Raw genomic sequence first — 15684 nt, forward strand, 5'->3', positions numbered from 1 at the left:
ATATATATATAAAGAATTTATTTTTCTTTTATAAAAATGTACATCTGTGAGATGTTTTTCTGTAATTTTACTTGATTACATTTTTATGTTTTCTGTGTTACACCGTTATCTGTATAACAATTAACACTCAGTGCTACACTTTAGGTTGGTGCGTCATTTTGCGCGTAGCCAGGAATTTGCCAAGGGTGGGGCAAAACTGTAGATTCGGCAATGCAAACTATCTAAGCGTAGCGCCACCATGAGCTGGCGCGAAGCGTACAAGAAAATTTTGGCTGACAATGCCTCCCAGATCGCTGGAAATGGCACTTCCCAGGCCTTGTAAGTTGCATCTTAGCATTTTCTCTTTTGAAAATACTAGCGATATCATAAAAACATTAAAAAAAAAATATAAAAAATATGCTCAAGGGGGGGCGGCTGTCCCCTTCGCCCCCCCCCCTTGGCTACGCGCCTGGTAAGAGATGAGATGAAGTATCTTTCTCATTTCCCAGCTGCAGTTCATCCCCAAAGGAAGCACATGACGTCATAATCATGTTCGTAAGTTTTGACCAATCACGATAGAGATCAAAGTCGTGCGAGAATAAGCATGCTTGCACACCAAGACATGTGCATTTTGCGGACTTTCCCTGCGTTGTATTACGAACTTCACTGTAGCTAGATGTTAGTCTGTCAGAGCGCAAACCGTGGGGTTATAGCCACCTCCCTCGACACCCACCCCCCTTAATTATATAAATATGACACAGCATGCGTTTAAGTAAACAAATCACAATTTTAATCCCTTACCCACCCCACCACCCTTCCCACTGCTTTTTCCTGCCGTTTATCAAAATCAATATGACTAACATCCATTGACACAGAGTGGGAACCACCCCCTCCCCTCCGGGATATCTAGTTGTATATATCTTTCCGGTGGTCAGAAATGCCACTATTTTTTTTCCTCTCTTGTAGAGATAGGCCCTATATTTGGATTTACTTTGACCAATGACCTATATCGATAAAACCAATCACCAGTAAATAAAAATCAACGAACAAAGACAACATATATAAATAAAGAGCTAGTAAAAACACAATGGCATTGTTTGTTTTTTTTAAAGTGTTCCCTTTATTGTTTTCTGATCCATTGTCGAGATAGATATATCTCCATAGTATTACTTTATCATCTCTATCAAGGTTTCTCGCTACCTCTCTCTGTACGATAACTGCGGGTAAAAGGCCTTTTTAAATGTGCTTTGGATTTAGACTTTTTGCTTCAATACAAATTTGCAGGAAAGTTACAGGAAAACTTAAAATGCCAGAAAGACACATCGCAACTTCCAAATTGTTTTTTTTTTTTGGTGTATAAATATTACAATGTATGATAAAATATTTGGACATTTTCATACTAAGTACCGGTACGGGAATGCATTTGTTTGACACTTTGAGAGTAAGGTCACCTTTTGGAAGGTGACGGGAGCAGGAAGAGGGTGGGGAGTGGGGGTGGGGAGTGGATGGGCGTGATGGTGAAGGGCTGAGACAGCACCTAGGGGATAACTATACTGTAGGCTGCAGCCATAGGTTACCATTTATCAGCTTACGTCATTTTATATAATATGAACCCAATTATCACACCATCCCCCTCCCTCCCTCCCCTCCCAGATCGGCTCACTGTCTCATTCAAGAGTACTGAATTCTTTATAAGTATCTTTGTAAATCAGATAATATATCAGTCAATTGCAGAAAGGAAAACAAAAACTCTTTAGTCTCATTATAGATATGATGGTAAGTAAACATTGCACCATGTTTCTCAACTAAAAATATGAGTACTTTAAGGAAGAAGACAAAACTAGCAATCTAAAACAGAACACTTTAAAACTTTTAATCCTGTCCAATTTCATCATCAGAGGGTATTCATTTTTTTTTTTCTTCATATAATTAGAAAATGCAAGCAAATTGTACAGCACTCATCTAGAGAATGCGTGCCAAAATGTAAATAAAAGTGGTATACGAAGGCAAGATGCAGAGTTTACATTCCCATGACTATTACATAGAGCGAGGCTCTTCACAGTCTTAATAGGGCTGAAGGTGGACAAAAATCGTTTATGACGCAGAAACTTGTTCGAGTCCCACATATCTTCTTTGCCCCTGACTCAGCAAACTTTTAGAAGCACCATTTTGTTCCCGACTGCCACCAATTATAAAGTCTTGATTGTAGAGCTGTTCCTCAAATGAACATTCTCCAAAATAGTACAAGCTTTATTTTCTACCTCTTTTTGACTATGTACCCTCCCCACCCCACCCCATATTGCTTCAAATAATATTCATACAGTCTTTTAAAGTTGTCCAAATTGTCCATGTCGCTTACTGAAAATTTGATCAATTTACTGGGACCATTTGTTCTATTCCATTTGTTTCATAAGACCAGATTTGTTATTGCTTTTAAAATGTGACTACTCAATCTCTGCTTTTTGCTAGTGTTTGACACATCACTGGTGTGATACTGCTGACACCAATGTTACCATTAATCTGTGCCACTGCTGACACCAATGTTGCCACAAATGTGCATGCCACTGCTGACACCAATGTTACCATAAATCTGTGCCACTGCTGACATTAATGTTACCACAAATGTGCATGCTACTGCTGACACCAATGTTACCATAAATATGTGCCACTGCTGACACCAATGTTACTATAAAGCATTACCTTCAAATAACACAACAGCAGGCAGAGAGAGAAGACTTTGCTGCTGAAGGAAATGAATAAATGAACATGCATAGTTTTAGAATCGCCTTCATAATTTCAGTGCAACAAAACCTCAATTCTACCAAGAATTATTTCTGAATATGCTTTCAAAAAAAGTGTAAGACGTGTTCAAACAATGAATCTGAATTGATCGCCATCATCAAAGAACCATTTTCTGCCTCTCTAGAAAACTGGAGAAATTTAAATCAACATTAGTACAGCTTGTTGCATCTCATTTCTGTTCCTCAATACACAGAGAACTAGGAGGTTCAGTTTTTGGTATAAATGTAAGCTGAAATTACTAGCAAAATTGTCCCTCTGCTTTGTATGTTAGAGTAATGCACCTGTATGCTTACATCCTATCGTAAGGAGTACAACACTTAACCACTAAGCACATATACTTAGGTTTTGCATAAGTTTCCATACAAGAATCCAAGTTAAAAAGGTCATTTGTCACCAAGTGATTTATAGGCCAGTCATACAATTTTGGGTGAGACAAATTCTCTTTCCAGTGCTAACACAGAAAGAACAAATACCCACTTTTATAGTTCTTTATCTGTGAATAATAAATCGGAAAATGGTAGGATTTAAAATAGGAAAGCAATTCATTAATAATGAAATAGCAATCGGTATCTTTAACTTCTTTATCAGGAGTTTGACTGCTCGAAGAAACGGCCAGGCATAAATTGTATCAGATAAGGTGACCACACCAGAGAAGCATACTCCTACTCTGTAACAGAGTCTGTAACTGTTACTCTGTAACTGGTTTAACACCCCTCTTTCTCACCCTCCCCCCACCCCTCTTCCTAATGTCTTCCCCCTCTTCTGACTTATCCTAAGACAATTCCCCCAGCTTATACCTTCATGAATATAGAATAGAATTTCAGGGCCCTGGTTCAAGAGGGAGAGATGAGGCCCTGCCTTGTAATTTCATCTAAACAGCACTTGGCACAAAGACCAGAAGTGCAAAAACCAATAAGTTCTATCTGGCTACCTTACATGCCTGGCAGTTGTGATCCATTGGCTCAAAATGTTGGAACCATCCCTTGGGGCCCCTGGACATGGGGGGGGCCTTTGTTTAATAAACCGCCTACAGCTACGCCCCCGCATATGTAGATACAGATATATCAACACCCATTTACCAAAACGGTGCACATTCCACAAAACCATGATACATTACTTTAAAATGTTTCTCAAAGTTCTTTTCATTAATCTGTGTATATATGTGTGTGTGTATTTGGAAGTAATTTACTACTTAAGAATTCCACCTAAAAACTGATTAACAATAGTGTTCTTTCCTTTCCTTTTGTTTTATCTCACAAACAATGGGGTTTCATATGGCAGTGCTAAAATATGACGCATACTTTGGGAGATACATGTGACGGTTGTGCATTCTTTGGCAAAAAAAAAAAATCCCAAGCCCCCTCTTTGATTGTATTAATTTTTACATGAATTCTTCACATTTTTCTCACAAGTTACCTTAATTGGAGAGGAGATCATTCCACACTGTAGAATTTCTGTTCTGACTGCCACTAAGAAGTAAACATGAGAATGTCTAAACAAGTCTATATCTATGTCAGCCTAGTTCATATATATTCAACAATGGCTAACCCCCTCCCCCAGCCCCCTCCCCCACCTACTTTTCCCACACAACCCTAATCATCAAATATTGTCTTGTTCAGCTTTGTGTTGAGTGTTTCTAACCCTGGCAAACCCTATTGAACCCCATTCTTTACTATTCAACATAAAATATGACCTTGTGGAGTACATCAAAGAATACAGCCTTCCCCTGCCAAAAGTGATCCTGGCCATACCTCCACGCTACCCCCCTTACTATCCATCAGGTCCGCAGCCTGGAATTCAGAGTTGGGCACCAACAGAGGGGCACAATATTCCGATCCTGTAACTTGTAAAGTTAATGTTCACATGATGGTTGAGAGTAAGGAACACTCCAGTCTACATGAGGGAGGGGGCAGGGGGATGGCACAGCCCCTTTGTGCCCTGACCTGTACTTCAAACAGGATGAAATGTAACAAACTTGTGGAGTACATGACATTACTCCCCCTACCCCCTCCCCCTTTTTTGTTGTTGAGACAATGAGATCACAATATCAACCAAACTGATGGAAGGATTTAAATTTGGTACTGTAATTAATTAGAGAACTGACTTTAGAAAAAGACAGCATTTTCTTTTCAGCTAGTTTTATTCCCTCTCTTTAAAGTGTTGTACACTCTACTTTATTATTTTCTCTTTTTTTTTTTACTTCAGTTATTTCCAGAGATAAACTTCTTCCGGGGTAAGAGAAAAACAGAACCCAACTTGACCTGCTGGCCACCAGGTTGAATAAATAACACTTTGTTTTGTGCAAGGCTAAAGGAAGGTTGTTTTTTTTTCTTTTTTAATATTTATATTTAATTTATCACAGTTGTTGTTTGTTAAAAAGTTTCTCGACCTTGACGAATTCCAGGCTGTCGGTTTTCTCCTCCTCTTGTTGCCGCCTCTCAGACTGCTCCGAAGACCGCTATCTAAACAGACCAAGGTTAACTGAGGTAGCAGATCTACGCATGACTGCACCATCTTGGCATATTGCTTTCAAAATGTCCGAGAAAGATTCCGTGTAGCTTTGCATACTTCACAAACTATATTAAGATCACCTGTTTATTAATCCCCATAAGTTGTCATAAGTGCTGACTTAAACTGGCTCAAATGGAGTTTGTATATAAGGCTTCGGGTTTTTTTCTTCTTCTTTCTTCTTAATCTAATTTCCGATCGAGTCCACGTCGTCGCACGACGCTGCACCACCATCCAGTCCTTATCTCAAAAAGACGTCCGTATTTCTGAAGCTTGAGTTGTCCCTGAGGAGAGAGAAAGAGTGAGAGGAGAGAGAGAGGAGAAAGGAGAAATGGATAAACTTCATTTGCTTGTCAAAGAGTAAAATTACGAGAGAGAAAAAAACAGGGTTCATGGATGTGAAAGATTTGTTCTAGAGAAATGAGTGACCATGGCGGATGATGTCAAACCTTTCACATTCCAAGTCAATAAACCATTATTTGTTTGTTTAACGGAAGGGTTGTTTATTTGATGGACTCTTTTCCCTGAGAAGAGAATGCCACAATTCGGGATCATTTCTCATCAGAGATAAACGTAAGAAAAAGGTTTCCTCAAAACATAGTCCAATGTGGATAGACAGGTGAAGATCTGCTTCGAGGAACTAATGATGTTTGGACAATAAACCCAAGAATCCCCCCCCCCCCCAAAAAAAAACATATCCTAGACATGCCAAATAAACCATTGAAGAATATTAAAATAAGTCGGGCACGAGTGAGTTACAGTAATGTTTAACTGTGCCTTTCTATCTTATAACTCGGACAGATCGTCGTCAACAGCTTCATAAGACTGGGTTTGCCATGTTCCAGCTGATGCTGGTAAAGTCTTTTTTTAACATTTTGTCTATTTTCTTGTTTGTTTTCTGATTAGTCCAATATATCTGAGAAATGTGAAAAATGTTGTAACTGCTGTCATACAATCTAGTTTATACTTCATATACTGTATCTTGAGTATGTTGTACTTACTTCATACTATCTGTGTGTGTTTTGTACTCCATTATCGTATTTGGTGGTAGATTGGGAACTCTTCTCATGGTTTCACATATCTCTATTTCTTGAATTTATTTCATTAAATCTAGTATTTCTTTATACTGTACATGCTCAATAATGAGTATGTTGTACTGTACTTACTTCATTCTATCTGTGTATATTTTGTACTCCTTTTACAGTATTTGGTGGTAGAATAAGAACTCTTCACAGGATTTCACATATCTCTATTTCTTGAATTTATTTCATACAGTATATACCTGTACTCAATATTGAGTATGTTGTACTTACTTCATACTATCTGTGTGTGTTTTGTACTCCATTATCCTATTTGTTGGTAGATTAAGAACTCTTCTCATGTTTTCCTAATTAATATCCCTATTTCTTGAATTTACTTCATACAATCTAGTTTATACTTAATACTGTATCTATTTACTCATTATTGAGTATGTTGTACTTACTTCATACTATCTGTGTGTGTTTTGTACTCCATTATCGTATTTGATGGTAGATTAAGAACTCTTCTGATATTTTCCTACTTAATATCTCTATTTCTTGAATTTACTTCATACAATCTAGTATATACTTAATACTGTACATATATACTCATTATTGAGTATGTTGTACTTACTTCATACTATCTGTGTGTGTTTTGTACTTCATTATCGTATTTGGTGGTAGATGAAGAACTCTTCTCATGTTTTCCTAATTAATATCTATATTTCTTGAATTTACTTCATACAATCTAGTTTATACTTAATACTGTATGTACTCAATATTGAGTATGTTGTACTTACTTCTTAGTATATGTGTGTGTTTTGTACTTCATTATCGTATTTGGTGGTAGATTGAGAACTCTTCTCATGTTTTCCTGATTAATATCTCTATTTCTTGAATTTACTTCATACAATCTAGTATATACTTAATACTATATACTCAATATTGAGTATGTTGTACTTACTTCATACTATCTGTGTGTGTTTTGTACTCCATTATCGTATTTGGTGGTAGATTGAGAACTCTTCTCAGAGTGTCTCGTATTCTGTTGGTTATAAAGTGCTCGCTAGATGTTCTGTTCCAGATAGAAATGATGTCCTCCTGGGGGAAAAAAAATAAAATTAAGAGTTATCAAAATACTTCAGATTATCCATGAACGACAGATTAGATCAGCTAAAAATATAGTGAAGGTAACAACAACAACACAAACTCTGAAATGGACAGTGGTTCTAATCCTGGATAGTATGTCCCGGTAAAGACAGTGATTAAATTTGATAAATGGTATCAGTCAATACTGCCCATTTTCTTAAGCAGTAAGTCTTTAAAAGTGTTTTTTTCTCAAAGGACACAGACACTGTAATACTAATAAGTAACTTTACATTGAACTCAAACTGAATGCCCTGACGAATCTGTTGAACAGAAGCAAAATTATTATCATTATATTAAATAAGTTTATTGGTATTTAAGTACTGACAAATAGAAAAAGGAACAAAGGTGAAAAAAAAAAATTGGACTCAGTAAAAAATATTTGCGTTTAAGATGTCGGGTAGTTGACAGAGGAGATAATCTCTATTGTTTGGTATCGATTCAGCCTTGCTGCAAAGAATTTGCAACTGCTGCAGCTTTTCCTATTAACACAGTGACTTAGTGAGTGTATTAGGGACAAACTTCACATCAAAGAACTGTACCTACTAGTAAATCTAAACTTAAAGACTCATCTTTTTGAAGAATATTTTTAATCAGGACTGTTTTATAGAATATTATTATCATATTTAAAGCATTCTTAATCTTTTATCATAGAGTTTATTTTGCAAACTTTTTACTGGAAATTTAATGGTTTTATTGTTTGTAATTTACTATTTTTATGTTGTGAGACGCGTTGAGATTTTTTTACATGTAATGTGCCTTAAAGAATATATTTACATTACATTACATTACTAAGAGTGTGGTTTCATTATGAACCTGGTAACACAGACATGAACAAGCCAATGGCCTAGACAGCTTCTCTTCAGAGAAGGGATGCATTAATTGTCACAATACTTTTTTTTCTCAATATATCACGGAAGTGAGTCTTTCCGTTGATATCCTGACAACATATCACAATACACCATGTCTAATGCATTCCAATATAAAATAGAACTAGTTGATAACTATTAAAATAAATTATGAAAGTTGAATACAGAAAGGGAATTTTGATTCATGTCACTTCACTGAACCAAAAATAAAGAAATTAATAAATGGTACTCACAGCAAAGCGTATGGACACCACTGCACCACAGATCTCATCTCCGACCATAAACTGTTCCCCGAGCATGGCAAGAATGAGATTTTCCCAAAGCCTTGATGCAAGACCTTTTCTTAACCTAACGATCCATTTGCCTCCTTTTTTGTTAGCAGAATCCTGAAAGAGGATAATTTTTGCAATTTTCAGTTTTTTTTTTCTTCGAATTACGGCTAGAAAAATAACAAAATTGTCAGAACTGGCGAGTAAACTGTCACCCTTCCCAAATATGATTCTTGGTGAGAAAATGAATAGAAAGTCCTTTTGTAACTTTGATTCAGCATTTTATGATAGCTGTACTACTGATGTGTTTCTTTTTTATGGTTCCGACTAAACGTTGGGACTAATAGGAAACAAAAGAAGCCTTATCCTTTGAGAGGATGTCATCAACAGTTAACAAAGCTATACTACTGACTTAAGGAAAATAAGGAGTATTGCTAATGGGGACTGAATTATGGTTGTATCTTAAAGAAATGGAACACAAGTAAACTTTCAGTGGGTAGTGAGGTCCACATAACAGGTACATTGTCATTTGTCCTTGATCCTTGACAAATACTTTTGGTTGCCTTTGAGAGATTGTGCTGTAGCTTTCTTGTTACATTACAATCAGTTAGCTCAAATGAATGCTCTCAGTTTTTCGTGCAGTATCGTGATGCAAAACTTTCAAATGAATTTATTAAAGTATGGCCACAACACTCTGGATGTTATAATCATGGCACCTGTGTATGTGTATGTGACCTGAAAAATGCTACATTTCCACCCTTGCTTTGATTCACAAAACACACTTCAGCCACAAACAAAGCTAAGTGTGTCACCTCCCCCCCCCCCCCATCCCTCCCTTCCTTCCATTGCCTAGCCAACCCCTTGCAACCCTTCCCTGAGTCCCTCTCTAGCCCTCCTCCCAAGTTTCCTCCTCCCCAGTTCACTCCTCCCTAGTTCCCTCCCTGACTAAATCTTGCTGATGCTCATGCACATTTGGGTCTGGCACAGATAACAAGCAGTTTACCTTTTGAACAGGTCTGAAATTTTGACTAAAACCTTAACATAATCATAAAACCTCCACATCTAGAAAGTTGATCATTGCTTTAAATTATAAAAAAACTTTCGAAAAGAAAATTCTCTGTCTGTTTTTTATCAAGGCCAATGGTTACTCCCCTCTGCCCTTCACCCCCCACCCCACCCAACCAAGCATCAAATTTACACATTCATCTGACCACAATAGAACTTACGGAAAAGTTTGATCAATTTATAGGGTACTGTAAAAGTTAACTCCTACCTCCCACATAGGTTTAATGCCCAATTTGAATAGATGGTAGTCGCTGCTACTTGTAAGGTCACACGGCCTGGCTAGATGACTGTATAGGGTCCAAAACTGCTCCACCTGCATGGGGGTAAGAAAGGCGAGAAAAAGTTACCCAAAAAGGCAAATTGGCAGCGATATATTAAAGAGCCTTTTATTTTTTACTTTTCATGGAGGAATCTGCATTTTAATACTGTAAAAAGGCCATTAAACAAGTCTCCATAACTTGTGGGTTTGGTTTCTCGCTGCACACAGTTAACAAAACCACAACAGCTTGCATCTTGGCGGCACGACGTAAAAACAAAGGACTCTTTGTACTTCTGTTCGGCTTCAGTATTAACAAAAGGCCGCGACTCGTTAACTCTTTCCTACTATATTTGTTGTAATTTCTTGAGAAGCACTATATGAGGTTATATACTACACTTTTGCTCTTAGCAAGGCGTCCAAACAACCTCATCCTACATGGGAGAGGTAACCCTTGTTCAGTAAATAAAAAAATCATAACACCATACTCTGGGATAATATTTTCATAAATGTGTTATTACATATAAACTGTTGAAAGTACTACGGACACCTAGCCAATTTTTAACAAGAATTAAGAAAAGACTTGTAAAATGGCCAATCTTTGATGGATTTTGATGGGAGTGCAGTTATTTTTGATGATTCCTAATGCCTATTAGAGTGATTAGGACAATGTACGTGTCCATAGACCTTTAAATTGATAGCATTTCAAGTCAAAGCTTCTGAAACGATAACAAAATGGCTACTGCCATGATTCTGCCAATCTTCAAGTATGGCATGGAATACTGAAAGCTCTTCTCTTGGAAAAATGGCAAAACATGTACACATAAAATATTTTTCAGCTTAACATTTAAGAATTTTGCAAATGACCCCCGAAGCTAAGTGATCTGTTGGCAAGTACTCACAGAAGCAAACGACCCGACAATTTTGATATTTTGCTCATAATTTGCTGACGATGTCTTGTTGCCTGGTGACCTCCGGGAAAACCACAGGGAATAGGGAAACTGAAGGGCATGCTCACCAGGTCCAACTTTGACGTCAGGCTATCAGCAAGAGAGGAAATAAGAGAAAGAAGATGAGGAAGAGGAGGAGGGAGGGAGATGAAATTGTGTAAAACTCATCGATTTGAAAACAACTTTCATGAATAAATCTACAGACAGAATTCCAAATTACTTACTCTCAAGTTGTCATTTAATTCCTCCTCATTAACCAGTTAATTCACTGTTTCATCCAATACAGAAAACATGGTGTCCCTCAAAGTTAATCTACGATTGTTTGTTTCACTTGCAAACCTTTTCAATTTTTTTTTTCTTTTTTCTAGAGCAATGTTTGGTAGATTAAATGGTTACAGTTTGCAGCAAATTCAGTAATGAAAGTTTTGTCAATTGAAGATTTTTTTGAAATGGGGATTGTCCTCACTTTACCAGGCTACACTTCACATATTCAAGGACTTTCAAGATCCAGAAAAGAGACAAATTCCCTACGTTTGCTGTGTTCCAGACCATGTGGGAAGCATGTGTAACGTAATTGAGAAAATATATCACAAATAAAGTTGTGTGACTTGTCACTGCCTAGTCGAGACCATATCTGGTATGTTTCCAACTTGAGTTAGTTTATCATCTTCTCTCCAGGTGGACATGTGTATCACAAATCTATTCGAGTCTTTGGACAATTGGTAACCATCATAATGGCACATTACAACACTGCATGTAATTGCAAAGGGTACTAGTTCCCAAATGAAATGACTATATAAGTTGTATCAATGGAATAGAACAAGCTTTGATGGTGAAGTTTGAAAATGAGCTTCAATGTCACATTCCTCAAAATTGTCTTCGGTAGCAAAATTAAATCAAGAATACTGTATAATATGGGAGAGACTAGTAAGTATTGTATGAATTTACAGTATCAAGTTTGTCCTTCTCACCCATTCAAATTTGGGACCTCCGTCTTCCTCCTCTTCTTCTTTGTCGTTTATTTTTGGCGTCTCAATTTGCTCTTTTTCATCTGGTTCTGATTGCGATCTGAAAATGATGAGAAAACGAAGAGCAAATGAGATATTTTATCTCACAATGACACATGAGAATAAATTTTGGGGATATTCAAGCTGAATCTAATGTAATAACTCTTAAAGTCTTATATAAACTCCAGAATAATCCCAAATGTTACATTTAAGCCATGAAACCGATTATAACAAAATAGACACTATTGTAAATGAATGTTAAGAAAACGGGGGTGGTTGGACCAATGCAGTTCTTAGACAATTTGCTGTGATTCTAAAAGTAAATATCTTGTCTTGTTTGACCCTCCAGAGCACTACTATTTGGGTACAGAGCTGAGGCACAAGTCAGATTTGAGCACAGACAGGCAGGCCTATATCTAGTGTACAAGGTTTGGATTTCCAGTGTACACTTTGAGGAATCCCTCAGATTTATTCAAATTTTCTTCAACTGTATTCCAGTGCATGACTTAATATTCTTGCGATCACGTAGAGAAAAGTTTCCCGAATTCTTCCTTTAGTAAAGTAGTGCTAAGAGTAAGACCTACAATCTTAGTTCTTATGCATGAAAGGTTTTAACTACAGAGGGCATACTTTGGCCATTGAGAAGTAACCTCACCCTAAAAAAGATGGGTTCTTGACTTGCTTGCATTTTTGAAAAATAATATCATATTCTGAATTCCCTTTTGTAAAATACAAGTTGCCTTGGTTAACTGTATGTACTTAGGTGGCCCCTGCGCCTATGCTATGTTGTATTAATTAAACTAATAATACACCATAATGGTCCCTGGAGTACAGTAGGCTAGGCTGCCAAGGGAGTATAGCCTAGGTGCCAAGTGTTATTCTGCACAGAGCTGCAATGTGGCAGACAAATTACCACAATTTCAAGCTTAACTAATGCAATGATTGGATACAACTCTCATACTCATAGGTTATGTTTGACCAACTTGAAGTTGACTATTCCTAGGTTATATGACAGTATCAACATGAGTTGACCTAGGCCTATACTGATACAGTCTTCTTATGTAGGCAACTGCATGGCTTACGACCAACATACTTACACTTCTGTTATAGTACTCATGTTGGACCCGTTTAATATATGTGGAGAATATGGAATACAAGAAAGACAGCAATGTGATATCAAAATGTTTAAGATAAAATAAAATCTCTAATACTGTTCACAAAAATGCAAAAAGGTTAACTATTTTTCAGCAGTTTCGCGTTGACTGCAGCCACCGAGTTCCTTTCGATTGTAAATATTTGTTACACCTTGAAGCGGTTCGAATATAGCATATTATTAAATTTCTTGAAAAGACAGAAAAATATATTAAAATAAATACATACTTTCAAATTGAATGGTAATTTTGATTGTAAAATAGGTTTAATAAACCACTAATTGTTTCATTCTTATTATCTTTAGTAGTTGCATGAGTAAGCTTTCTATAGGTAGGTTTTATACGAAGAAAAGGATTCGGTGGTAGGCAAATAATTCTCATCCTCATCAATCTTCACATAATCTGTTGGGACGAGATTTGAAGAATAGTATAAACCACTAATATTCATAGTGGGTCGCAACCACTTGTAGGGCCGTCAAGAAAGGTTTGGAGGGTTCATCAGAACCTCGGAAGGAAAAACATATTGCCGAAATTCGGAAAAATCCTGGACATAAATTATTTCAAAAATTGAAAAGTATGATACCACCAGTTCGTATAAAAATGTCTCAAAGGAGATAGGCCTATGCCTCCTCCCCATGAGACGTCTTCCCTGGCCACTGCATGGAGGATCGTTACCATCACGAGCGGCACTTGGTCTTTGGAGCTCTCATATGTTTTCTTCATTTTGTTCAAAATGATCAAACTTTTAGAGAAAAAAATTGACGAACAGACAAAATTAATCTACATCATGATGGGATAGGTGTGAGGGGTGGGGCTCCACCCAGGCTGTTAACATGCAATATTGCCATATGTTAGTCACGTGGTACATATACCCATGTAAAGTTAATTTTAGTTTCGAATCAATATATTGAAGTTATGGGGTGTCGGACTGGGGGAAGCCAGGTTAGGGCGTGTTCCCTATATATGCCTCCAAAGTACCCCAGCCCCCCCCCCCCCCACCACTGTTATACGGGTATGCCTACATATTAGACATGATTCCTTTGCTGCGGTACGGGTGTTAGAAGCGCTTTCTGGTCACTTCGCCCAACAACCATTTCGCCCAACTGCCATTTCGCCTAACTAGCATGGTCATTTCGCCCAACCAGTATGGTCATTTCGCCCAACCAGCATGGTCATTTCGCCCAACCATTTTTTTACTCATATTCAGTCAGAATAATATCACTTTTTCTATTTCACCAGTTCAATTTGATTTATTTTGGGTTATATTACTTCGTGGTAGCTAAATAAAAGAAATCGATCGAAGTCTGAGTTATTTCTGGTATAATGGGAGGATTACACTTCTTTAGGCAGAAACGCATACAATGAAAGTTATTTTATTATACAAACAAAGGGGAATCGGTGTGGAATAATATCACCTTTTCTATGTCACTAGTTCAATTTGATTTATTTTTAATTTAATTTAATTTTTTTTAAAGGGGAACCGGTCTCCATAAAAGCCTATCAAATCTAACCCCTTAAACACTGATCCATCCTACCGACTAACAATTCCCGAACGTTTCCTTATTAAATTGAAGGAAAAAAAATATAAATCCCGTCCGTTATATTGAAGTCTAGGGCCTTATATTTAATCAATGTAGCCACTGTATCAATGTAACCACATTTGTAATCACATATGTAATCAATGTAACCACGACTTCAAGTTTCCTTAATATTCGGTTCGTATCCCGTAACGTTAACAATTCCCCAACGTTTCCTTACATTAATGTTATACAAACAAAGGCCGGGAATCCACACTACCGTGCATGCGTAACCAGGAATACACTGACCTCAATTCGATACCACTCAGAAAGCAACTGGGAAGGGATTTCAAGAGAAAATGTATTTTATTTATATTTATGTATAAGTATGATGGGTTGATGTGATGAGCTAGACGAGGTATTCCAGCAAATTTTTATTGATGAGCGCGCCTGATGTTTAAATCGTGATTTGTCGAAGAATGAGAATATTGAAATAAAACTACCTGGAATGCTAGCATTCGACTCGCGCACAAAGAAACGTCTCATGCCGGTTATCTGACCTAGTTTCGAATGAGGTGTAACAGAAGTGTTAGACACCACCATCGATCCCAGAAAATACACACAGTTTGCTACCGTCGGTAATTAGACACTAGTGTACAGTCAGTACATACAGCTACGGTCATTACCCACAACACAGTGTACGGGACATCTAAGGTCTAGATAAAAGGTAACAATGTATGACGTTTCATTACTGTCTGCATTTTGTAGCGACAAGAAGAAAACGTCATTTGCAAGCAACGGAAAATTAACTTTTTCAGAGCGCGGCACGCGGTTTGGGGCGAGTCTTCAATGCCATTAAATCTTCCTTTTTTTTATACATGTATAATATAATAAATAATATATGACGTCTTTACAAGTCCCACAGTTTGATTTCGTTTGAACAGGAGTTTGTATAGTATAAGGCGCAAGGCTTCCTCTTCCAAGTTCCGTTTTCTTCAAACCTACACAGGCTGTTTGCAGTATTAGGCCTATAAACTGTTTACATTGTATTTTATCTTCTTTACTGTGTGACATTGTAATGGCACGTGAATGCTCCCGTAGTATGAGTTAGGCCTGTGAGTAGTGTGTCTGTATCTATGTATACAT

The 15684-nt window shown here is 37.2% G+C and overlaps 1 protein-coding gene across 1 annotated transcript; it reads right to left on the reverse strand.

The window, feature by feature from the left end:
- Positions 1-1830: 1830 nt before the first annotated feature.
- Positions 1831-13178, reverse strand: LOC139974921 (eukaryotic translation initiation factor 4E type 2-like). The gene is made up of 7 exons (XM_071982472.1): positions 12968-13178; positions 11835-11931; positions 10816-10953; positions 9866-9970; positions 8557-8709; positions 7273-7409; positions 1831-5573 (listed from the first exon to the last, which is right to left on the reverse strand). Exons 1-7 carry the CDS (start codon positions 12985-12987, stop codon positions 5531-5533), a joined length of 693 nt encoding a protein of 230 aa, XP_071838573.1. The 5' UTR covers positions 12988-13178; the 3' UTR covers positions 1831-5530.
- Positions 13179-15684: the final 2506 nt, after the last annotated feature.

The sequence above is a fragment of the Apostichopus japonicus genome, chromosome 10, assembly GCF_037975245.1.
Source record: "Apostichopus japonicus isolate 1M-3 chromosome 10, ASM3797524v1, whole genome shotgun sequence".
Lineage (NCBI taxonomy): Eukaryota > Metazoa > Echinodermata > Holothuroidea > Aspidochirotida > Stichopodidae > Apostichopus > Apostichopus japonicus.

Bases quoted from the DNA above. Each gene is read 5' to 3' on its own strand.
- LOC139974921 (XM_071982472.1), bottom strand. From the start codon at position 12,987: ATGAGTACTATAACAGAAGT. The intron at 11,932-12,967 runs GTAAGTATGTTG...CATCATTTTCAG, and splicing joins ATGAGTACTATAACAGAAGT to ATCGCAATCAGAACCAGATG. The intron at 8,710-9,865 runs GTAGGAGTTAAC...ATCCTCTTTCAG, and splicing joins GCATTAAACCTATGTGGGAG to GATTCTGCTAACAAAAAAGG.